The 27,008-nt window shown below is 38.6% G+C and overlaps 1 protein-coding gene across 1 annotated transcript in view; it reads left to right on the forward strand.

The window, feature by feature from the left end:
- LOC140228634 (catalase-like) overlaps positions 1 to 27,008 on the forward strand; it is an 83,042-nt gene that overhangs the window by 44,064 nt on the left and 11,970 nt on the right. Inside the window, exons 5-6 of the mRNA XM_072308881.1 lie at positions 22,578 to 22,868; positions 24,096 to 24,176. Coding sequence (XP_072164982.1) covers positions 22,578 to 22,868; positions 24,096 to 24,176 — 372 coding nt within the window. The remainder of the gene's footprint in view (positions 1 to 22,577; positions 22,869 to 24,095; positions 24,177 to 27,008) is intronic.

Consider the following 27,008-nt stretch of genomic DNA (forward strand, 5'->3'; position numbering starts at 1 on the left):
ATTTCATTATTTCATTATTTCATAACTACAGGGTAGGGTAGGGTAATTACCCTCTGGGCCGGTATTCCGTAAACTAGATAAGCATGCTTAAGTCAGAAAATCTAAGCAATTTTGCTTATTTTCTGGCTAAGGTAAAATTCTTAGCTTAAGTTTGTATTCCATAAAAATTGGCTAAGAATTTGTCTTGGCATTTGGCTAAGAATTTTGCTAAGAATTTTGTCTTAGCTAAGACAGATTTCGGCTGGCTGGCTCAGCATATTTTCTTAAAAATGTGCGGTCGGTATTCCATAACGACATTTGTCTAAGAAATTTACCCTAAATTTAAGACAGCTATTGAGCTGTCTTAACTTGGGTTCCAGTAAGAAAAAATTATGGGTGTAGCATAACAATGTAGAAAAGATGGCAGCTTTAGCTCATGATTTTTCATCTTTTTGCTAAATAAAGAAGTTCATCAGTAATCAGTAATGTAAAATGAAATGAGTTCAAGGTTTGACGAAGCATCTCGTGTGCGTCTCGTGGGAACTTGCACAGTAACAGTACGGTAGAAACTCGGTGGGCCATGGGGGAATCGGGGGGGGGGGGGGAGGGGTATGTGTTGCGCGTATATGCGTGCCCTCGTAGCTCGACCTCCTTCTCAGTGCGCATTAACGGCGGAGTGGAGCGCGCAGCTAGAGGAACGCACATAGCCGCCCGGATAAGTCTACGTTTATGCCACAAAGACTAGACGTATACATGCCCTTAATACGTGCGCCGATCACAGTTTGTGTATCGAGTCAGGCGAGTACTGTCACAAAGCGTCCTCTCCGGCTCTACCAGATCGGTGAGTACGGAATACTAAATACTTTTTAAAGTTATCTGGGCCTGGTAACGTTAGGGTTTAAACATAAGCATACTCACTTTGATTTTGATTCCCGTGATTTCATGATGTTCACTCGGTGTCGTACACGAAATGTGGTGTGATGTGATTGCGGTGTGAGTCTAACTAAAAAGGCCGTAACTTTGGCCGAAAAGATCCAAAACAATATGTAACTGTTAGGTCTAGGTTGCCTACCACTAGATAAGTAGGCCGTTTACTGACATTCATAATGTTGAACAGAGACATTGTGAGACCTAGAGTAACATGAAGACGTTGCTCCTATATTAAAAAAAAAAAAGCTTCTGAAAAAGTGTGCATTAGGCCTAGGCCTACATCTTTTTCCATGGGTGGCTAGGGTAGTTGCGATTGTTGCTTAAACATGTAAAATACATAGACTTTCACTGCGGGGCAGCTGTTCGCGAACAGTGATGACATGAATATCTTGCTTATGACGTCATCAGAATTGTAGATTTTTGCTTAGCCAAATCGCCCGACTTAAGAAAAATCCCGTACAGTTTATGGAATACTGCTTAAACTTAAGCAATTTGTCTTAGAAGTGTATGGAATACCGGCCCTGGACAATTACCCCAGAGACCCTTCCCCTGACCCTAACCCTGATCTTAATCCTGAACCTGATCCTAATCCAAACCCAAACTCTAAACCTAACCCTGATCTTTACTCTAACCTAATCACTAACCAGTATTTAGTCGGGGGGGGGGGGGTGGGTGTAGTTGCCTTGATACGCTACCGGCTATCTGCTTGGATGGATCTAAATCACCCACAGGAGAGACTACTGCTTGGCTCAAGATAGGTCTGCATATTGTTTTTTTTTCTTCTTTTTTTTAATACCCCCGCCACACATAGTGTGAAGGGGAAAATAGGAATCACCGTGATGTTGGGCTGGCGGTCGGTCGGTTGGTCTGTTGCAAAATCTTGCGTCGCGAACTCCTCCTACAGTTTTGAAGCAATTTAAATGAAACGTAGGGTAAATGATGATATTGAGGTATAGATGTGCAAGACATGTTTTTTGTGTTTGTCGGACAATGCATTGCCATGGTAACCATTATTTTACCAAAACCTTGTGGATTGAATAACTTCCATAGTATTTAAGCAATCAATTTCAAAATTGGTATCTATGATGATCTATAGGTGTAGTTATGCAAGATACTCTTTGTGTTTGTACTTGACAAAGCATTGCCATGATAACCGCATGTTTTCTTCGAAATCTTGTGGAGTGAACAACTTCCACAGTTCTGAAGCAATTGAAATCAAATTTGGTAGGCATTATGGCCTTGAGGCATAGATGTGGAACACATAATTTTTGTGTTTGTCGGACAAAGCGTTGCCATGGTAATCATAATTTTACCAAAACCTTGTGGATTGAATAACTTCCACATCATTCAAGCATTTAAGGTCAAATTTAGAATGTATGATGATTGGTAGGTGTAGTTATGCAAGACACCAATGTGTTAATATAAGAAAAATGTGTTGCCATGGTAACCACTCATTTTGGTATCAAATTGAACCATTCAATCTATGAAGGTGAAATTTGGTGTGTATAATGCTCTTTAAGTGTAGTTTTGCAAAATGTCCTTTGTATTTGTATCGCACAATGCATTGCCATGGTAACCGCATTTTTTTTTAATCCTGTGGAGTGAACTTCTTCCACAGTTTTCAAGCAATTGAAACCAAATTTGGTAGGCATTATGGCCCTGAGGTATAGATGTGGAACACATAATTTTTGTGTTTGTCCCACAAACCGTTGCCATGGTAACCACAATTTTACCAAAACCTTGCAGATCGAATAACTTTTCCCATCATTCAAGCAATTACAGTGAAATTTAGTATGTATCATGATCTAGAAGTGTAGTTTTGCAAGACACCAATGTGTTAGTTTAAGGAAAATGTGTTGCCATGGAAACCACTCATTTTTTTATCAAAATACACAATTCAAGCTATGAAGGTCAAATTTGGTGTGTATGATGGTCTTTAAGTGTAGTTATGCCGGGGGAAAGCATGTTTCCATTTGATGTAAGTTTTATACTCAGTGTCAACTCTGTAATTGCACAGTAAACTAAAATTATTCTGTTTCCAATTCGACAAATGCACAAACTTGGTATAAATGTCATTGCCCTCATGACATCACATACTATAGAGCAACACTAGGGGCGGGGGTATTAATCACCTTCAGTGATAATTCTAGTTTTCCTTGTTATAATTCCTCCTCTTTTTTTTTTTTTTCTTTGATGAGAAGCCAACTCATGGATATATGCATTGCAGTAAATGAAGGATGTGATGAGAGAATAACAAGTTGAGAGCTTTCTTTCCTTTTACTCTTCCTGTATGATTTGTCAATGAATTCATTGTTCAAGTACTGATTCTATATTGTAAAATATTGGGGCCTGTATGACATTCAAATGATCTTGCAACTGTTTATCTTTCAATCCTTTATTTTCTCATCCTATCAATATCATCCCTATGACTTTGCATGTGAATACATAGCCCTTGCCCCCGTAAATGCCATGTTTATAAAATTATAACCTTTACTATTCACATTGAACCTGACCTGCACTTTCTCAATCCAGGCCACTGCCATGAACCTGTACTGAGGTTACAGGAACAAGGACACACAAACACACATAAACAGACACACACACACACACACACACACACTCAGACACATATAGCAAAGTCATCATTTTTTTTCTTTCTCTCTCTTTGTGATAAGCTATGCAGACAAACAGGTCATCACATTGTAAAAAGCACACTTGTTTTCTATTTCCTTTGATTAGTCAGCTTTGAGTGATAATCAGGGTCATGTCAGACCCCAATGATCTGTGTATAAATGAATGAAAGAAAAGTGGTAAGAATAAGTTGTAAAGTTTTAGCCAAATGATACTGAATACCTGAATGATTTACTCAGAATCAAAAGTATCACTGTTGTGTACCAACTAGGCTAAATACCTGTCTCATGCCATTGTAGAAATATGTGAATTTAAACACCATCTTCTCAAAGGGTAGATGGACAGCCTTTCAAAATCATATGTTATTATGTTGGCTCTATAGGGGTGACACTGTGGAGGAGGATCACATTACTAAACTCCTTTTTAGCTCACCTGAACCGAAGGCTGAAGTGAGCTACAATGTATTACGATCACTCATCGTCCGGCGTCTTGGCACCCGATGTGCTTCATACGTCATGCGTAAATTTTTTACATTTTTATCTTCTTGAAAACCCCATGGTAGATTTTCACCAAACTTAGCAGAGTGTAATATCCCTAGGGGGATAGAATCTCAGTTTGTTCAACTGGGCACCTTGCCCCACCTTGCTAGTCCCCAGGGGTGCCCCCTAAATTAATGTATCTTAAAACTCTGCTTTTCTAGAACCAGAAGTGATAGAGCTTAGAATTAATACTATTAGTTTGATATTACATTGATGACTGTAGTTTCAAGTTTGTTCAAGGTGCATCCAGGAGTGCCCCCTCCCCCTTAGTGCCCATGGGAGGGGAGGGGGTTGTAGGGGTCCAAATGGAGGCCTGAATTGTACATTTTCATCTTCTTCTTGAAAACCCCATGATGGATTTTTACCAAGCTTGGCAGCAAGCATCCCTTGGGGGATTGGATCTCAGTTTGTTCAAATGGACACCATGCTTTCCCTGGGGTCTCAGGGGACCCCAAGAAATTAAGGAATGTTTAAAGACCATCTTCTTTTCAGGGCCTGGAGGAGGGGCTCCAAATTGGGCCATAATTGTACATTTCATCTTTTTGAAAACAGCAGGATGGACTTTCACTAAGCTTTGCAGGTAGCATTCCTAGGGGATGGGATAGGATCTCTATTCGTTCAAATGAGCACCATGCTCCCCTTGGGGACCCCAGGGGACCCCCCCCCCCCCCCCCCCCACCCCCACCGAATTAAGGTATCTTGAAAAATCTTCTCTAGAATGGCTGAGGGATGCAAAGCTCCTTTAAAAGATTGCATGTTCATAGAAGCATATTTTTTATGCAGAGAAGTATTTGTAGTACACCTTGTATAATAGCTATATGGTATAGGTAAAAGATGAGAAGGAGTGACGGCAGTGCCTGGGATGGCCCAAATGGAAATGGATAGAACACTATTCATATTAATGAAAAAATTGTCAGTCACTTGTGATAGAATATTATTTATTTCCAAAATTTACTTCAAACTACCTGGGAGTTTTCAAGCATATGTCTTGGTTATCTTCATGAGGGGTAGGGAATATTGGGTTATTTTCAGGGAGGTGTAAGAGAAGGAGAGGAGACAAGAATCTCTCCTTAGTACCCATGCTCCGTGCCCGCCGAGAAGTAAATGTGCACCATCACAGGTGATAATAAATTGCTTTGACAAAAGACAGCACTTCTATTTGAATATTCATCATTCCTGAAATACTACATACCTAACGAGCAGCAATTCGCTGTCCCCTTCAATGTTTTTGACGGCTATTGTTAAGTGTGCATAGAATACAGGACACGTGAAGAAAGTTTGTAAAAATTGTACTTTTTTTAACTGTAAAATGCTACATAACATGCAAAAAACACACATTAGCCAATTACTTAATTCGAAAGATTTAAAGGACAAGTCCACACATCATATACATGTGGATTGAGTGAATGCAACAATATTAGTAGAACGCATAGTAAAAGTTTGGGGAAAATGCAACAATCATTCTAAAGTTATGAATTTTAAAGTATCTACGCAGTCACTGCTGGATAAGAAGACTTCTTCAGTAGTATGATGTCACATGCGTACAACGATATAACGAAAATAAACAGAGAATTTCACAAAACTTTACTTTTTTAATAAAGTGTACATTTCTTTGACTTGTTACTGACGTATGCTAAGGGTAATATCATTCCTCCTGTCTTCTGAAAGAGAGAAGTCAAATGTTCTTTTGCTATGCGAGAAAAGTAAAAATATGTTGAATTTTCTTTATTCTTTCTTTATATTGTTGTACACATGTGACATCACAAGCTATAGTAGTCTTCTCATCCAGCCATGACTGAGCAGAAACTTGAAAAATTCATAACTTTTGAACGGATTGTCTGATTTTCCTCAAATTCTCGCTGATGTGTTCTACTAAATCTTGCTGCATTCACTCAATCCACATGTCTATGAAGGTGGACTTGTCCTTTAATACTGAAGTACTAAACTTGGCAAACAATATTATGCACAAACTTTTTATGAGATACTAATATGCCTCGTTCTGTCTGGGGGTTAAACAGGATATTTGAAGAAAAACTGTACAAGATTTCCACAAAGTTCCATGCAGGACTTCAACATTTCATCTAAAATCCAGTGAAATGCGAAGCATCAGTTGTCATGCTATTGAACCTACGCATAAATTTGAGGAGATTCCACTCCTTCTCTGACACCTCCTTGGTTGTTTTAATCTGTTGAGGACGAGTCCCGAGAATACTCAGGCGAGTGTCTATAGGAAATGCATGTTGTAGCAAAATCAGCCTGTCCTCAATGGGTTAAAGATATTGTTGTCTCTGTTTAGGTCTAAGGGCAAGGACCCTTAGTACAAAAACACAGTAACTTTCAAACATCATTTTCACTCTGTCCACAAGTGGTAAATGTACTGGAGGTGAAGTTGTTCTGTGGTGTACACGTAGATACTTTTATACGTAGTGAACAATTACACCATGTATTTATGGGACTATTGATGAAGCAGTTCCACTTCAGTTTATGATATATACCCATGAGAGAATGACATGATTTTTGTGTGCATGCACGAAATGTTTTCTTGAGTCACAAGGTCCAAGGCATGATTGATAATTTATCGAGAGACAAATGACCCTTCATGTATGTTGCATGCTATCAGATTAGAATGAGTTGGAATACTCCACCTGCTACTTAATACCATGTATCACATAAGGCCACTGTCTATATATATTGATAACATGAATTATCATGGAGTGTGGAGGATTACAAAAGTAGTGCGTGATGTGCATGGTTAATGCAGATGAACACTTTGACATTCAACTCTCTTTCAGTTTAAATGGTACAGCAAATCACACCTTGTCATGCAGATACACCCTCAACTTGTATGATCACATGATAGGCTTGAAGACTTGATGGGAATAGTATCAGATGTCTTAGTGCAGAAGGACATAAAAGTAATTACATTTTCAGAAACATAAAACCTCTGCTTGAGGTAAGACCACTGCTTAGTACCACCCCAAGGGAACGATTTGTGTATGTATACAATCTTTTTAACTCTCAGATGACAGAAAGGGAAAGAATACAACTTTTTTTCTCTCTCTCTGTACAAAGAGTAACCAGTGCAATAGTGGCACGCATGCAGATCTTGCTTTTGAAAGAGGTACTGTGGCTAAGACACATGTGGGGAAAGATTGATGTAATTGTAGCACGTAAATCACAAATTCATGTGAATCACTGAAAAACTGTCCCCATGTGTATTAATGTTTGTTTTGGAACCATTTAGCCCTTTCAGGTTGTGTGAGTAATTTCTAAAACACACAGAAACCACAAAGCCAGCTGAGGGTACTTAAAGCAATATTGAGAGTGTGTTACAGAGTTATACATTTTTTTTTCAATAGATTTTAATGCACTTTCTCATGCCCAAAGGCACCGTGATCTCAAGTTTGATTTATAATGCAGCCTGACCCCCAAAGATGAAGTCTAGTGAATGTTGTAGTTGACTTGCCAAAACTCTAGAAAAAGAAGCATCAACACACACCGTACGCATGCCACATTTCAGGTAGGTATTACCCATTAAATGCATGTCACAATTTTTTTCCTTTTTTTTTTTTTGCTGGAGAAGGTTAATGATTCAACAGTCATTATCTTTCTGTTTGAACATATATGTTTTGTTTTCCCCACATGACACTTATCTATTGATGGTCTCAAGGAGTTGTAGAATATAAACCATGATAAGGCACAGAACATATGCTGAGACAGTAATTTTCTCACCTCATTTGCGGGTTTGTGCATGCATCACTAAATCTGTAGACAATACAATGATCATATCCCATGATGTGGACGTGAAGCTTGAGGGATATCTGATAAGAAGTCATACTCGTAGCTGTCTGTTTGGTTTTTTTCTCTCTCTCTCCATGTAGCTAAGTTGTGAAAGACATCCTGCCATTTCAACCAAATATGAAGTGAAGTTTAGAGACAAAATTATCACAAAGGACACCATTTCTGCAAAAAGGAAAAATGAGAATGTAATGAGTAAAGGTAGAGAATATGGCGGGATTGTGACATGGTTGGGGGGGGGGGGGGAATGGGGCTGGGAGTTGAGGGTGGGGGAACAAGACATCATGTGAACTTGAATGCATGTTTCCCTGACACTGCTTATTGTTATAACTGATAGAACCATTTATTGTCATCAAGAACCTTGGACCCAGCTATGAATACTAAACAAACTGTACAGGCACAGGATGGTTCTATCTATTTTGAAAGCAAGGGATGTCCAACTACACTAATTGGAGTGAACTGTGGCCTGCAAACAGCAGCAGCAATAAGGACCTGCTTTAGTAATAACTTCAAGTGGATAACACGATAGTTGCAATGTTAAAGTAGTTATGAGCCGCATTTACACCTATTAACAGTGCGATTTTTAAAATCGCAATATTTGGTTCCACCGTTTACACTTGCACAAAAGCATGCGAAGTTTGAGCTTCACGAAACATCACAATTTTTTGGTCGGTAGTGTGCATGTGTAATTTACCTCTCTTGAACACGGCAGACGAGTGAAAGCGCTGGCTATTCGTATTCATTGCAGTGCAGTCAATTTTGCTCACAGCTGGCTAGCTGGTTGGAACATTGAGCCAGGGCTTTTTATCAGTCCAATGCACACATAAATCTGTGTTTCTCGAGAGTGTAAACTTACGGTTAAACTATATACAGTAGCTTGCTATATTAGATCACATACGAAGCAGGTGTGTAAAACTTAAGCTTAGTATGGGAAAGTTGATGAAAGTAGGATCATGAAATTTCGCCGATATGACGAAAGTGAGAAGTAGGCTCATTTCTTAGGACTGGTATTTCATCAGGCGACATGCAAGTATTAGATATTTTTAAACTTCAGCTAGTCAAATTTGTCAGAGTTTGTTTTTATGTGTATCAGAGTGCTGTGGTGTGTGACAAATAAGTATTGTTTGTGGATTATCACTAAGGTTGCCCTATTTGACCCCTTTAATATGATGGCCATGCAATTATGATAATAGAATGTCTCAAGTAGAGGCAATATAGTATCATAGGAGTGTTTGCATGAAAACAGTAAGCCTACATTGAGGTAATATTGAAGTGATGTGAAGGCTCACTCTGGTTTGAAATCAGGACAAGGGCAGGAACTTGTATAAGTCTAATACCAGCAACCTTTGGACTCTATGCATTGAACAAATTGCATCCCATTGTGTTCGTACAAAGCAGTGGGTGTTGTCGACATTTACACAACGTTCCAACATTTGTTTGTTGGTATGCCTGAAGGAATGAATGTTTGTGGGACTGTAGACCGAAAGCAGACACATGCAGGGACGCCAATATTGTAAATGACATTGCAATATTCTGATGGCTGAAAAGTGTATTTTTGGTGGATAACAGTATTTTCACCTTTCCTGCAGTAGACATGCACTGTATACAAATTTATTTTGAAAAAAAAACAAACAACCAAATATTGTATTCCATGAAACCTGCAGCATTTGGGGGAGCAGTAAAAGCAGTTAAATTCGTGATTGTGGAGAAATGTACAATGTATGCATGCACGTCACATTCATGACGGGATGAGAGTTAGTCTTTTTGCATGTTTTTAAATTCGCGAATAGCATCTGACTCGTGAAATTCGTGAAAATGAAAACGAAACAAAATATTGAATATATACAGTACTTTTTAATTTTTTTAACATCTCCCTTTGTAGTTGGGCAGATATGTGAAAAAGATGCTCACATCCAGCGGAAAGTATGAAATTTTACATGGAGGGGTATTTTAGGGCGCTGATTTAAAAAATTGCCTGATCCAAGAGATGTGGCCTCAGGGTCGGCTGCCATTTTGAATTCCAATATGGCCGCCATCAAAGATCCCTATCTTCAGTTCTGAATGACATAAGCCATTGAAATTTGATACATAAAAGCATGGTGATATAATGACTTCAATAACAGACTTATTTGATATGTCTGACAAGCTGCACAGCAGCCAATTTGAATTTTCCTACATGGTTGCCATGTTGGAGTGTTGAAAATCTCTATCTCAGGTTTGTAAATTAGGCTACCTGATTGAGCTTGCGTTTGTAACTGATTGAGTGCGCTCTGCTGTATTTACATTGTGACGTCAGTGAAAGGTGCATTATGCTTCATTTTTGCTGCACTTTTTGGCATGCCCGTGAATGTTAGTCGTGAGGTTTGTCTTCGCAGCCATATTAGAATTCAAAATAGTGGGCATTACGTTTGTTAGACACATCACATTCGTCCATTTTTTAACTCAGTATGTTAAAATACTTGTTTGCACCTAATTTCAGCGTCACTCGCCACTTAGAACTCGAGATAGGGATTTTGAACATTTTGTGGAGGTGGCCATATTGGAATTCAAAATGGTGGCCATTCGATGTTTGTCAGACACTTCAAATTAATCTGTCATCAAATTCAATTTGTCAAAATGCTCTTGTGTACCAAATTTTGGTGCCACAGGTCATTCAGAACTGAAGATAGGGATCTTTAAATTTGTTTTGTGATGGCGGCCATATCGGAATTCAAAATGGTGGCCGACCTAGTGGTCAGATCTCTTGGATGCGGCAATTTTTTAAATCAGCGCCCCCAAATACCCCTATAATGCAAAATTTCATACTTTTCGCTGGATGTGAGCATCTCGACCAATTTTTGCTACATATCTGCCCCACTATCATCATCTCAATTAGTTCAGCAACAGATCATACCTTACTTTATTGCTGGCATTTGTACTTGCAGTGGGACTCTCACGTGCATAGCATTAGGCCTACATTGTATGTGTGGTAGAAACCATTAATTCCCCAAAGAAAACCTCATATGTGGTAATGTCACCATCAACACTGTCTTTATTAACCATTTCTGTCATATCATCCTCATCATTATCTTCCTAATATTGTCATTATTTCTCTCTCTCTCTCTCTCGCTTAAGATTCACATCATATATGTCACTGTGATATTTTTGATTGCCATATCTTTTTGATTATTGTGTACATACATGTACCAACCCAGGACGTGATATGGTGGTGATTTATTTGTTAGGTGGAAAACAATGAAGTGAAAATGGATTGTTTTATATTGCACAGTGATTTAGGGCTTTTGCATAATAGACCACAATACAGAGTATTCGTGAAGTGTGAAGAATAGCATTTTGAACAGGGAGTGACATGTCCTTCAAAGCAATTTGTATCAGGGCAGGTCACAGTATATCATTGGAAAAGAATAACTAGACTTGTTGAATAAAACATTGCAGCATGTTATGGGTAACTGATAAGTTGTTTCCCCCCCCCCCCTTGTTTTTTTTCTTTTTCTTTTTCAAGCCCATATCTGTATCTGTAGATCGCTATCAGTTTCACAAGACTTTTCCCACCGACCCTCCCCCTAATATCAAATATTTGATGTCTGTGAACTCTGAACCCCTTGTTGATTTATGGGGGAGGCATTACAAAGTCATCCTGTCATGTGTCCAAGTCACATGACAAAGTACAGGGTAAAGCATGCATGATCATACCGTATGCAACTTTACTTAAGAGCACTAGCTCCCCCACCAGCCACATCTCTTTTGAGTGTAATGATAATAATAATAATAGAGACTGAGACTCTTATGAAGGCTCATTCTACCTAAAAAGATATGCATAGCACTGTGGAAACAAAATATTACCCTACAACAGAGTGTCATAGAAGATATCACATAAGAACAATAAAGTGAACAAACAATGCATGATCTAAGGTACCTGTAATTTTTGTAAGTTCGAAGAGCGGAGATTTGTGGTGGTTGGTGAAGATGAAAAGTATTTTGAAGGTAGGGTGGGGGCAGATCTATGCAATGAATGGTAGACAAGAAAAATCTTGAAGTTAATGTGTTTGTGTATAGGGAACCAGTGTAGGGACCGAAGAATTGGGGTTATATGAGTTGTTTTTTTTTTTTTTTTCGTGAAGATAAGTAATCTAGCAGCACAATTCAGAAGACATTACAGTTTACCGAGTTCTTTTTACGCAAGGCTTCATAACAGAATTGCTGAAAGACAGGACGAAATAAGAGCATGCATCAATTTTTCTGTTGCTGATCTAGTTAAATATCTCCGAGCCGAGGTTACGTAAATGAAAACTTACAGATTGGGATACATAATGAAATATGGTCTTTGAATGACAAATTTGCATCAAATACAAAATGAAGATTTCAAACTTTGTTTGAAGGCTTTATATACTGTTGCCAATTCTCAATGTATCAGAATTCACTTTGGACAATATCTGTTTGGATTCTGTCAGAATAAATTCTAACTTACTGTCGTTAAATTTCAGACCATTTCTTTCCATCCATGTCTTAACATCATCAATACATAATTATACCCCCGCCAAACGAAGTTTGAAGGGGGTATGTAGGCATCAGCGGACGGTCGGTCGGGCGGTCGGTCCGTTGCAAATTTTGCGTCGCGAACTACTTCCTCAGTTTTCAACTGATTCCCATAAAACTTGGCACAGATGTGTGCCTTGGGTTGTAGATGTGCAAGACGTATTTTTTGACGGTACCCAAAAGTACGTTGCCATGGTAACGGCATATTATGGGCAAAAATGGGTACAAATCTTGCGTCGCGAACTACTTCCTCAGTTTTCAACCGATTCCCATAAAACTTGGCACAGATGTGTGCCTTGGGTTGTAGATGTGCAAGACGTATTTTTTGACAGTACCCAAAAGTACGTTGCCATGGTAACGGCATATTATGGGCAAAAATGGGTACAAATCTTGCGTCGCGAACTACTTCCTCAGTTTTCAACCGATTCCCATTAAACTTGGCACAGATGTGTGCCTTGGGTTGTAGATGTGCAAGACGTATTTTTTGACAGTACCCAAAAGTACGCTGCCATGGTAACGGCATATTATGGGCAAAAATGGGTACAAATCTTGCGTCGCGAACTCCTCCCACAGTTTTTGATCAATTTTTATGAAATTAGGTACAGATGTTCATCTGAATATGTTAATGTGCAAGACACATATTTCCGCAGTGGCAAAAAGTGCGTTGCCATGGTAACGGCATGTTATTGGTAAAATATAGGGCAAAATGCTTCATGGCAAAACTGCTCCATCAGTGTTCTTCCAATTCTCATGGAATTCATATTGAATGCTTGTCTTAGGATATAGGTCAGCATGACACATTTCTTGACAGTGACAAAAAGTATGTTGCCATGGTAACAGCTCACATATTATGAGCCAAAATGATGGAAAATTTTGTGTTGCAAGCTACTTCCTCAGTTTTTGCCCAATTTCCATGAAATTTGGTACAGATGTGTGCCTTTGGTTGTAGATGTGCAAGACGCATTTTTCGACAGTACCCGAAAGTACGTTGCCATGGTAACGGCATATTAATGGCAGAAGATCAAGGAAAGATCTTGCGGATTTAACTACTTCCTCAGTTTTTTGACCAAAGCTTATCAAATGTTGTTTTGACCAAAGCTTATGAAATGTTGTTTGGCGGGGGTATAACCAGTCGCTGTAGCGACATTTCTAGTTCTGATTGTTTTAAAGCTTGAAAAAGTCCAATCCTGGTTGGTGGGGAAAGACACAAATATTTGTATATCATCTGCATAAGAGTGATACTGAATGTTACATGTCTTTCAAAATGTGCTTAATCCTTGAAAGATATACACTTGAAGAGAGAACAGAAGTGGTCCGCATGCAGACCCTTTTGGGACACTGTAATTAAGTGTAGCAGGATTAGAGTTACTGTCATTGATCTTTTTGAATGGCTGGTAAGGTAAAAGATTAAAACCACTGTAATGCACATGGCTGGCACCACATTTTAATAAGTGTGGGGGGGGGGGGGCACTTCAGACTTCTTGTGCCACTTCCGGGTTTCATCAGTTGACAAGCAAAAAAAAAAAGGTCTCGAGTGCAAAATCAAAGGCTTTACCGCACTCACTCTTCAAGGTTTCTATCTGTTCTTTCTTGTGCCACTTTAATATGCACTTCCGGGGTAAAAAAAGTTGGAAGGTGGTAACACCTTGATATGTATTCCTCTGTATGGTGCCACCAGCCCTGATGCAAGTCCTGTGACACCCACATATCTGAGAGTCTGGGTGAGAATGGAATGGTCCACAGTATCAAAAGCTGCTGACATCAAGTATAAAACAATTGGAGTGATATTTCCAGCTTCCATCTGTCTCAAACTGTGGTCAGTTTGGTCAGTAAGTATTGTCTCTACATGATGATCAGGGTGATATCCTGATTTGTGGCTATCGAGAAAATCATTCCCCTGCAAGTGATCTCATAGGCGTGAGAAGGAAACATGTTGCACAACTTTGCTAACAAATGGTAGATTTGAAATTGGTCAATAATTGTGTAACATTTTTTTGTTTAAATGAGGCTTTTTAAAGGTTGGAAATATCACTGCTGTTTTCATTCATTTGGCACAACACCTGCTTCAAAACTGACATTGATTATGCTTGTAATGGCAGAAGCGGTCATTTATGCATACTTTGTGATCAGATTTGTACAAAAAGGGTCTAATTCACATGAGTTGTGTGGAAAATTCATAATTATATTCTTAACCTCAGTTACAGTGGGCGGATAAAACAAGTCTAACAAATAGTTGCAACTTCAGCTTCAGTGGTGACCACATGGATGCATTGCAAGGACAAGCATGTATACTTGCTATCTTATCTGAGAAAAACTGATTAAACTGGTTTGCAGTTCTTTGTCAGAATCATGCTCAGGTAGAATGGATGTCTTGTTTCCCGCCGAGAAGTTTGTTGACTGCTTTAAAGAGATACTTTTCTTTATATCCTTTCCGCAGTCATTAACCTGTTTGGAGTAATATTTGGTTTTCTCTTTCCCGAGTAGTGATCAGACATTCTGACGTTGTTTACAATATACAGTAGGACCTCATGAATATCCGGCCATTGATTAAATCTGGACACCAACTGGCTGACATTATAAATGTTTTCATGTATATTCAGTGCCGAATCTCACTCAAAACAAACAATGATTCCAATCATTGCAGTGGACTGCAACTTTTAAATCAGTTTATGAGATGATGTCAATGACTGGTGCTGTGCTTGTCACTGGCACTGAGTGCACAGTGGTGGTTAAGGTGCACAGAGCTGCCAACCGTAAAAAAAAAGAAAAACCTATTTTTTACAAAAAAAATGGAAGAGAAGACAAAAATGCACAAACTTCTGTAAAAAGTAACTCACAGGGGAAAAAACAATGGAAAAAATTACAAATGCACATAGTATTATATGCCATTTCTGTACTCGGCTGGGATGCAACACGTACATACTATAAACTAGTGCTGAACAGAAAAATGTGCACACACGCAAATTACTGCGTGTATAGCAAAAGGAGCTAGCTTTGTGCGCGATGTTTACATCGATTGCACGGGCATCCCATTCCCTTCCATGGCTGGGGAGCCAGCTAGCTACACACTGTAGCTCCCAGCCACATCTCCCCAACTCCCCAACCAGACCCCGTACAAAACACATTCATGATGTACCTGTGTGGATTTCAGTATAGGTATCTCGGGTATTGAAGCGACATATTGAGTGACATGAAGTTGCATATATGTGATTGCCTTATTTTGAGTCGGGGTAGAAGGTGTTCCATTGTCCCATGTTTGCCTTTTTTTCTCTTCTTTGCTTCTTCATTCGCCTTCATTCGCCCCAAGTATGAACTGAGTTTTTAGAATGTTGTGTGTTCTTTAAAGTGTTATTGCATCATTTTTCTGCAATAAGAGGTGAGTTTCTGTTCATGTGTTGGATGATTTCAAAAATGATGATCTGAGTTTAAAACTTATTTGATCTCACGGCCATCAAAACTGCGTATTGTACTTTTTAAAATTTGAAGGAACTTCACCTATGAACTGTGAAGTTCCATAAAATAATGATTTAATAGATGATGTGGTTGTTATTCATTTGCTTTTGTTGTTGTTTTGCTTGTAATAGACATGATGATTTCTTCATATAAAACGTAAACTGTTTACCACACATTTTGACCAAGCCATAAAGCACGTGCATGGTGCATTCAATACATCAAACTTGCAGTAACCTTGAACATGCCAGAAGCACATGGCGCATTCCTTTGAACTTGAAAGTAAAACCATGTCTCGCACATTGGCACATGCACACACAGCGTGGCAATTAGGGACTTGTCGTTGTGGCAGACTTTCTGATTTTTGTCGGGGAAAAGGAAACTGGAATACTTCGAAAGTGATGATATTTAAAATCCAATAAAATGGAAAAAGTCCTGAAAACAAAGCATGACTGTTTTTTATTGTAAACAATAATTAAAAACACGGAATAAAGTTTTGCATTCGCTCACACAAATAGCGGTTACACACAGTCAAAAAATCGTCATTTGAATGATGATTCCAGTGAAGAATAATTCTAATGACGAATCTTTAGCACGTGTGGGAGCAAATTAGAATCACGAATTCTAATCACAATCACGAATTCAAATTCTAGTCCGGAGGTGAATTCCAGTGAAGTTTCACTCAAATTACGGTGCGAAATTTGCGTGTGTAATGCTTGACCTCCTAAACATCTTTTGAGGGGCGGAGCTTACGTGACCTTTCAAGCACTTCCATAGATAATACGCGCGCCGCATGCATGCACTCGATCGTACATTTTGATTGACAAGTCACCAAGGATTACGGAGCGCCTTAGCTCGAGAATTCTAATTCTAATCACAGTTTTCGAGCGAGCGTGTGTAAGGTCTGATAATTCTAAAGACGAATTGCAATCATCATTACAATGATGATTCAAGGTACAAATTTTCTCTCGTGTGTAACCGATCAAAAGCTCTTTAGAGAAGATGATAATGTTCCCCTTGTAAAGCCAGTGTAAGTTTCCATAACCACCCCAGCAAGCTTTTGGATCATGAAGGTCCATTACTAGCACATGATTATTGCATGTAAGCAATACAAATCAATCAACGTAGAACATCGCCTAGTAGTTTGGTATCTTTATCGTGCTGGTGACCAGCTCAATATTTTGGCATGTGTTATAATTTCTGTTAGAGCCCTTATGCCACGTTGGTGAGTTTAGGTTGTAAAGGACAAAGAATGCAAGATTTAAATCAAGAAAATCATATATAAAAAGGTTTCAAAGCAGAGGAAAATGTCTCCTGAAACTAATCATTAATGTGGCTTATTAAAAGATATTTACGCCACTGAGAAATAGCGAGTTAAAACTGATCGATTCACTTCACCTTTTCGCCCCAGAACAGCTGTCTTTTTCAAGCCCTAAATTATTGCATCACTCAAGGCTTAAAACCCTTTATGAGTACGGTGTACATTGAGGCCGTTATTCATAGAGCATGTATTCCCGGGTGAGCGGTTATAATATCTGGCCTATCTTTCTTTGCATCGGCTTTCTCTATGGCTGAGCCATTAAAACGTTCAATTTTTGATGAGACTTAGTTTGATATCGGGAGTGAATTGAGTAATGACAGTGACAATGACACTGATAGTGACAGTGGCAAAGTCAGGGTGGTACAAGGCGAGGGTGAGGCGACGGAGCCCACTATCTGTCTCTGGTGTGTCTATGTTGATGTGTTTTGCTATGGTGCACCAAAAAGAACCATGTCTGGTTCTGTTACAATTTCACTTCCCCAGTAATAATTTTGTAAAAAAAAAAAAAAAATAAGAAAAATATAAATCTTCAACTAATGATGTTGTTGCCCTTGATTTTGACATGAGAGTAACATTTTGGGTGATTTTGTACCGAATTACAGATTTCACACCAGCTAAATATCTACTGTAAGTGGCATGCACACGTAGATGTAAGAGTTCATGGTATAATTATGTACCTGACTAAGTTTGTATATTATGACATAAAGCAAAACCTAACTGAAATATTGACCTTGCACGTGTAACCATTGGCGGTAGATCTAGATCATGTAGGACTAAGTGATTACGAGTAGCTAGGGTTCTGCAGTTAGCTTCTAGTTCTACGTAGTTCAAGTACAGTGTCTAGGCTTACGAGCTGTTTGAGAGGTGAGACTGAGGCACAAAAGTGCAAGTGTAGAAGTCTAAAAAGATAACATCTGTACACTAGTAATTCTAAGCAAGATGGATTCAATAAGTAAAAACTTGCAAAAGTTATGCAAAAATTGAAAAACTACGCAGATCATGCAGAATTCATGCTCTGAACCACGACACTGCGCAGCAAAAGTGCATCAACGCAGGGCTGATTCATTCTTTGCCTGAAGTCATAATTTCGGTCCCCAAAATTTTGCTGTCAGATCGGGTTCTGGCAGTCAGAAAATGGTCTCAAAACACCATCTCTCCATCTAGAGATGTTTTCACATTCAGAAACTTAATCATTCATATTCATAGAGACTTGAGCTTTCCAGAAATGTGTAATTCTCTTTATTTATGAATATCAAGCTATTTTTTGCATGATGACCACCTAAAGATAGCAAAAAGACAGGGATTGAAAAAAAAAGAAGGATTTTTGAGCTGCTGGGTCCTAAGTTGTGCTTCCAAAAATTGGCAGCTCTGAGTACAATGCCAGTGGCAGTATTTGACAAGTTTCAATATTGATCGCCTGTCGATCAGTATCAATCAAACAAATAGTACATGAAAGGACATGAAGGGATATTTTACTTATATTTCATTTTATTTCCATATCATGTGAAGTATGAAACATGACAATGCCATGCAGATTGTTATAATATTAGTAAATTGGTAAAAACATGTGTTCACCCCGAGCTTGATATAGTGGGAAGTGCTGTATTTTAGCATATATCTCTTATCCGGACGCCCGCCGGTTGCGACGTGGTCATGTAATTGAGGTCCTACTATAACTGCCCATCAATTTCTAACAATGATTTCCTCAATCACATTCAGTGATGGATTTAATTATTTATTCATTTATTTATTTTTTGCTAATAAATAAGAACTAAGAAGGAAATTTGATTAGGGTGAGCAGTTGACCGATACTGCTTTGTTCATTTTTTTTTTTGTTTTTAAACAGAGCATTTTGTACAGATCCCAGACCAAGAATGCTAGTATAAGGGTTTGGATTAGGTACAGTACAGTTCTGTGCGTTAAGTTAGTGAATAATACTGGTTCTGTGTGATCTGCCCTCTGTATTATACATTGTAGTACCTGCACATGCTGACAGTGCATAAAATGCAAGAGGTATTGAGCACAAGGTTGTAAAAAAAAAAATGGAAGGCATAAATTGTGAGGGTCTCAAGAGACCTGCATATATCTCTCTTCAAATGACCTTTATATAATTCTTTGTGTCATTAAACAGTCACTTGTTTGTTTGTTTTTTCTCTTAGTATAAACTGATATTTACTTACTTAAGTTAGAATGTTTTGTAATCCGTGGGTACAAAGTGTAATGAAGGTATTAGCAGACTTCATAAGCCGAAGTTGTGTAATGTATGATGTTGCAGCACAGAAAAATGCTGCATTCTTATACAGAGTTTCTACCAGCATCATTTGCTGCAGGCAATGTTAAATGCCCTTATCACAGTAAAGAATATTTGAGTTACAAAAGGTGTGAAACAGAAAACATACAAGTTGATATGTTGGAATATGAATAAATTACAAGTACAGATCTGGCTTCCTATTGGCATCGAAGAAATGGGTTTTTTCATGATTGCATGACTGTCATGTAGTTTGTATTGTGGCTATACTGATTACAAGCATTGTTTGCATGCAGATTGCTAAAAATGATTTCTCTTTAGTCTGAATGATGGATTAATCCATGTCTGATAACAGATATGTAGTTGGGGCTGTGGCAGAGTAGATAAGACTCCCAGTCGGAGGACCCGAGTTCGATTCCTGGCCAGTGCTTACAGCCATTGGACAAGATGTTTTTACCCACAATGCCCTTCTCGACCCAGGAGTATAAATGGATTCCTGTCAACGCTAGGGTTACAATAATAATGGCAAGGCCCTCTGGTAGAGCAGTAGCAACATTGAAAAGGCTACCCTGGATAAATAGAAACCTTCTTATCATTATGTACCTAAGCCTTTATAATGTTCATGAACATCACACAAGGCAAATAGACAGTTGAAGTCTGTGTGTGCCAAGATTTCGCTTTAATTGTTGTAAGTGTAGCCCAATCATATCTTGTTTAATTGAATGGAATAAGCTAGACAATTCAATCAGATCAGCTTCTTATAACTATTATTCATTTAAAAGATTGTTTAATCAAATTTGTTATTTGTATAGAAAGTAACACTATCAAATTTATTATACAAATAATGAATGTTGTGCAATGGATACAAGCATTCAGGTGATCAAGGCTTGACACAATTGTTTTGTCACATGTGACTCCCCTTTAATTCTGTGAATCACAAAGACAGTGTAGAACAACAATTGTCTGACTTGGACAACAAGCAAATTCACTTTTATACAATTCAGTATGAAGTACCAACATATTGATAGGTTTGTTTGTCATGTGAAAAGATGCACAACACGTGACCTTGTGACCATCAACGGAAGGAAATTTGAAATTGTGCGCAGTCTTCAAAAAAAAATTTTGAACTGCAGACAGGATGGCAGAATAGATCATATTGTACTTAGCAAACAAACACTGTTGGGCCAGCCTGCCCTGGATGTATGCATGCAGAAATGAAGCACGGTGTCCCTCTATTTGTCATCCAAGTCAAACCAGGCATAATGCTTGGTAAAGGGGAAGTAATCTTATGTTATTATATTGGTGGCACTCATAGGGATTGAAGAAACTACTAAAACTATTTTGTATAATTTTGAAAAAAAAAGTGTGTACATTCTTGTATGTACAAGTATGTACCTGATACTAATCACTGTTCCTGGAGATTTTGAAAATTGTATGCAGTGACTGTGTGCTTATTGAATTAACAAATTGTGTATGTGGCATTAAAAAGAAAGGAAAAAAGTTGGACACATTGTCATTGTCCAGATCTGTTCATAATCATGGCTTCCTTTGTAAACCGTCTCCAAGAAACTTACTTGGAAACTAATCATTTTATACATTATGTGGTATATTCTATTCCTTATCTGTTAATTTGTTGATAATCAGGGTGACTGGTTGTGCTGTCAAGAAGTCTGTGGCTAAGATATGACATTGGTGTACAGCCAAACCTGCTTTTAGTAGCGGCCACCTGTCTATAGCGGCCACCTGCCGTATGCGGCCACTGAAAAATCCCCCCCCCCCCCCCCCGAGAGGAGGCCCCGTTAAAGACCCTGTGTATAGTGGCCACCTGCCTGTGGCAGCCAGTGGCTACAAATTTTGTTTCCTGCAGTAAATTTTGGGAGCGGCCACAGAGACACACCAAGCCGCTGCTATAGCCAAGCCGGTGGTAATTCAGCGTGTTTTTCTGCTTTGTAGCAGTCATTCATGGGTAACGTTCAGTGATCACCACCACCTCATTCATCACTCATTCAGTCATAGATTTAGATTTTATTTGACTCTTCCGACCCCATTCCTTGGTATGAGAATACAACACATAAATACAAGATATGGTCATTACAATATCAAAGAATACATGTTTGTGATATATTACAATGATGTATATAAAATAGTCTATACCTACTAAACATATATACAGTGATATACAAATTGGCAAGCAAGGTTAACTAATCGTATGAACCATACAACCAACCAATCGTGACATACAACTACTAGAGATCGAGTATCACTGGATGCTTAATTTTTCTACCACTACGAGTTACAATATTTTTTTTTTCTTGACTAAAGTACACTCAACTTGTTCAGGCTTCTGCAAATTTGCAAAATATGGCATGATCAGCCTCACAAATAATACTAATCTTTTAAGCTGTCCTAAATGCGAACATGAAAATAATCTGGACATGTGTAGTGAGCAAGGACATTTAACCAAATAATGATAGCTGAAATATAACTGTCTTTCCTTTTCAAAGAAGGGGCAAAGCTTTCTTCACAACTGTAGTGTACACATGCTACTGTGCAACAACTTCATCAATACTGGCATTTTTCAATGCATAGAATATGTGTTCATACGTATAATATACAGTGTACATAAATGTACATGTACATGTACATCTAAGTAGTATACAAGGATGATACATGTAAATGTAAGCAATGCACATAAAGGTCGGAAAACATGTCTATAGCGGCCACCTGTCTATAACAGCCACTCTTAATGCTTCCCTTGGGTGGCCGCTGTAGACAGGTTTGACTGTATTCGTTTTGCACATAAAAGATTGTCTCATCTTTGCCATGATGAATTTAAAAAAAAATAAATAAAAAGATTAAGGACTAGCCAGTGAACAATGACCAAGCAGATCCATCATTCTTTGGCCCACTAATATGTGTTTGTCACTAAAATGGGTCATTGAAGGAACTGTTGTAGAAACTGCTTACCGTAAATGTTACAAGATTATGCTACCATATTATTAAATGGCACCTCTATGAAGTGAGTTACAGATATCATTTAATGAGTAGAGATTCTGAATGCTATTGTTTTTGCAGGTGTGAAGTTGCTCTTCAGACTTGATATATAGTAATGATTCTACTTTTCTCTATCTTTTCCAATTTGTAGGACCCAGACATGTTCTGGGACTTCATCACTCTGCGACCTGAGACCACCCATCAGGTGTCATTCTTGTTCACAGATCGTGGCACTCCAGACGGCTACCGACACATGAATGGCTACGGCAGCCACACCTTCAGGATGGTCAACAAGGATGGTGAGTCTGTCTGGGTCAAGTTCCACTGGAAGTGTGACCAGGGGATCAAGAACTTCAATCGTCATCGCGCTGGGGAGTTGGCATCCAGTGACCCAGACTATGCTATTCGTGATCTTTACAATGCCATTGCCACTGGCAACTTTGTGAGTAGCCCCAGTGATGCCATTGCATCATCTGCTGCACAAAACATTCTTTGTTTTACATTTTTCTATGTCATATTCTCTGCCTCAGCATATGTGATAGAAAATGTGACCCGCCACGACAAAAGGATCCGAAAGTCGCTGAAGGCAGAGCCATCAAAATCGAGTTTGAAGTCAGATAGTCAAAATCAGTCAAAACCATCAAATTTCTGTTTTTGGCATAATGTTGTGGTCTAATGTTTTGTCTGTCATCTGCCGAAGTTTCGGAGCGAAATGATCAAAGGAAAGGCAAGAAATTAGCGTTTTTCTGGGCCATGATATTCCGACTTTCAACGGAACAGAAACATGTCCGAAGATTTGGATTTAGCGCCACATATAGACTCTGCCCCTAGCAACAAGGGAGTGATCTTATTGGTCAGTGCATAGCATCCTGGTTACTGATTGGTCGTGCATAGACCACTGGCGCTAAGCATGAATGAACATCGCGGATGTTGCTATAAGCAGACCTTCTATTGTCAAGAGGTGAAAACTGTCTTACATGTACCTTCCCTTGATCACGACTGCGTCGGAAAGCATACTTTCAAGGTGGTTTTTTCGAAACACTGATTTCCTAGACCACTGAACATGGTCCCCTAAAATCATCAATACAATGTATCTCCGCAACCGAGTCATTTTATGAGTCGTGTTCAATATGAAATTAAAGCAGAAGAATAAGGGAATAATGTCATGTCATTGTCAGAAAATCGACTTTCGGATCCTTTTGTTGTAGCGGGTCACAAATATTTCGTGATGCAGTAGGACATTTCCTTGGTATTCCCAAAGGCATAGATATACTTATGAATTTTGCACCATTAAATCATGTAACCCGTCAAAGTAAGAAATCTTGTTGAAGATCTCGGTACAAATAATTGGTATGTTGACAAAAATGAGATGTACTAACACTGTACATGTAGATCACTTGCTTTGGACCCCCTGAATTGACACTCTATCACCATATTAAAATGCCACAAAAAATTGTGGTGAAATGGGTCATAGTTATAAAAAAAAAGAAGTAGATATTCATGTGAGTGAAGAACATTGAATTCACTGGTTTGTCATATTGTTATTTATCATATCCTTTGTACTCTCATACCCCGAGAGAGGGTCGAAAGAGTCAATAAAATTCACTAAAGTCACTAAATTCACAGATCATAAAGCTACAATATTCAATGGTGTCATATTTTTCTTTAGCCATCATGGACACTCCACATCCAAGTCATGACCAATGAGCAAGCAGAGAAGCACCGTGACAATCCGTTTGACCTTACCAAGGTTAGTATGTAAACTACATGCAAGCATCTTCTTTTTATGCCTTCGCCACGAAGTGTCACCGGAGGCATTGTTTTTTGTTGGTTTTTTTTTGTCCGTCCATCCATCAGTCCATAATCAATTTTGTGGACAGTGTAAATGTTTGAGGTATCCTAATGAAACTTGGCATATGTCTATATGTATGAGTGGACAAAGTTGTGCCTATCAACTCTTGTGTGGACATGCTCAAGGTCAAAGGGTCAAGGTCAATTCTTAAAATTTCATGTTTTCCCCCATATTTCTGCAATACGTGAAGATATTTTCTTGAAACTTAGTGTATACTTGTATTACCAGGTGAATATTTTCTATGGAAAGTTTTTAGCCATGGGGTCAAAGGTCAAAGATTTAGTGAAAATGCCAAAATTTCACTCTTTATCCATATTTTGGAAATCAAGGTATTTCTATGAAACTACATGTAAGTATGCATATTATACTGCCCGACAATAGGAGTAGATATGCAAACTTCATCTTTCGTCATTGTTAAACAATGCGTTTCCGCAGTAACAGCATATTTTGAATGAATAATCATACAAAAATGGTATAGATTCAGCTAACTCGGTCAGTCTTTGAGCATTTGACTTGAAATTTGGCACATGTGACCGCTATAGTACATACATGTGCGAATTTATTCTTCCATCATTGTTGAACAATGTGTTGCCATGGTAACTGTATTTTTTAACAAAAATCATGCAAAAATTTGGATTCAGCTAACTCTCTCAGTTCTGGAGCATTTGGCTTCAAATTTGACAAATGTTGCCACTATTTTACCTAGATGTGCAAAATTTATCTTTTATCAATATTGAAAAATGTGTTGCCATGGTAACAGCGTATTTTGAATGAAAATTATACAAATGATGCACAGGATAGAGTGCGTTAGTGTTTATTTACAATGTAGTGCAACATGCACTCGGCTTCGCCTCGTGCATGTTTCACAATTGTAAATACCCTCGAGTGCGCTACGCCTCCACTAACGCCACGAAATAATCCTGTGCATCATTTGTTTTATAAAATGGGTCGAAAATTCGAAAACTAACATCATTTTTCACGTACCTTTGTGGGTCAAGACGTCGACGATGTCCGTCCCAAACATTTACGCACGTCGCACTCGGAAATCCCGCACATACAGTATAAGTATGATGGGGGGTTGGGTTTCCGGACACTTAAGTTCCCGCATGAAAACTTACTTATTTTACATAGAATATGCACCCTTTACCTTAAAGACTTGATATAGACTCCTCATATAGGCCTACTAGACAACATACTCTGAAAACGGCGTGAGAATTAACCTGCTAAATCGTTGGATTTGCCCTTCAAAGTGACTCCATGTACGCGTCCGGTTCCACAACGCTTGGTTTACTGTACTGTGCAAAGTGTATGTATAAGAGTATACGTACGCCACACATCATGTTATGCAGGGAAGAAAGGCCGGTCGGCCGGCAGCCCAAACTAGAAGTTGTTTACAGGATTGACAGCTCGTACTGTATGCATGCAATTCAAAGGAGCCGCCGCGCGCACAGACGATCGGCAATAGGATTTAACACGCAGTGCGATGGGACTAGAATAACCAAAGCACACGTGACTCATTTCAGCGCTTCCTATTGGCTACATTCTTGAACCCATTTTATAACATACAATAATATTGTCAATTCAGCTAACTCCCTTTGGCTTGAAATTTGGCACATGTGACCACCATGATATATTTACATTGGAGTTGCGCAAACTTCATTTTTTGGTTAATGTCAAATATTGTGTTTCCATGGTACAATGTAAAATTTTTAAAGGAAAATCATAGAAATTGCCAGTTTATTTATCCTACTTACCCACTTTTTGTGCACTTTACCTGAGATATGGCACATGTGGCTAACAGTGAGCAAAATGCAGTATTCATTGTTGAACAATGCATTGCTTCGATAAGTTTTTTTTTTTTTTTTTTTTTTTTTCAATCAAAACCATGCAACATTATTGCTGGTTGAGCTAACTCCTTCAGTGTTAGGTGGGGGTATTAATCACATTGAGTGATAGTTCCTTTTTTTAAAAAGCATTTTGTTATCAAAAAGCTGTAACTTGTAAAGCATCATGTGAGTTAATTTGACAAGGCTCATACAAAGACACTGCAACAACAGGAACTATCATTAATGCAAATAATTGAAAGCACTGTATTACTTTGAAAAGCTGAGACATACATGTATATTAAATGGGTTAGTCAAATGCCAGTTAATGATTGGGTAAACACAGTCACGCAATGGAGGTACATTCGTTATGTTCGCCCATGGGCGAACATTCTTGTAATGTTCTCCCATGGGAAAACATTTTCACGTAACAAATGACAGAAGGCTTAGCACCGCACGCACAGTACATGCATTTGGCTCAGCTGCGCGAGCGAGTGATTGAGTGCGTTTTGCTGCTGGTGGTTGACATTGACGTATTTGACCAAAGATCGTAAGATCTTTGATTTGACGTATTTGACTAACCCATATAATACAAGAGACCCGCGGGAAACGCGCTCACCTGAGTATCGCAAGTTCACCTTCAATGCATTCTTGCAGACTCTTACCTGAGAACATTGGAAACTTGGGGCGGGGGCATGGTGACTACAATGTGTATTTGCATATTCCATCACACTGGTAAAAATACCTGCCAAGTACACTGTGCTTCATAGAATGTTGGACTATGCAGTTTGGAAAAAAAAAAAAAAGACTTAAAGCTCTATCACTTCTGATTCTAGAGAAGAATATTATTGAATATTCTTTAATTTAGGAGGTTTGGGCCCCTTGGGGCCCCCAAGGAAAGCATGAT

This window comes from Diadema setosum, chromosome 5 (genome assembly GCF_964275005.1).
Source record: "Diadema setosum chromosome 5, eeDiaSeto1, whole genome shotgun sequence".
Lineage (NCBI taxonomy): Eukaryota > Metazoa > Echinodermata > Echinoidea > Diadematoida > Diadematidae > Diadema > Diadema setosum.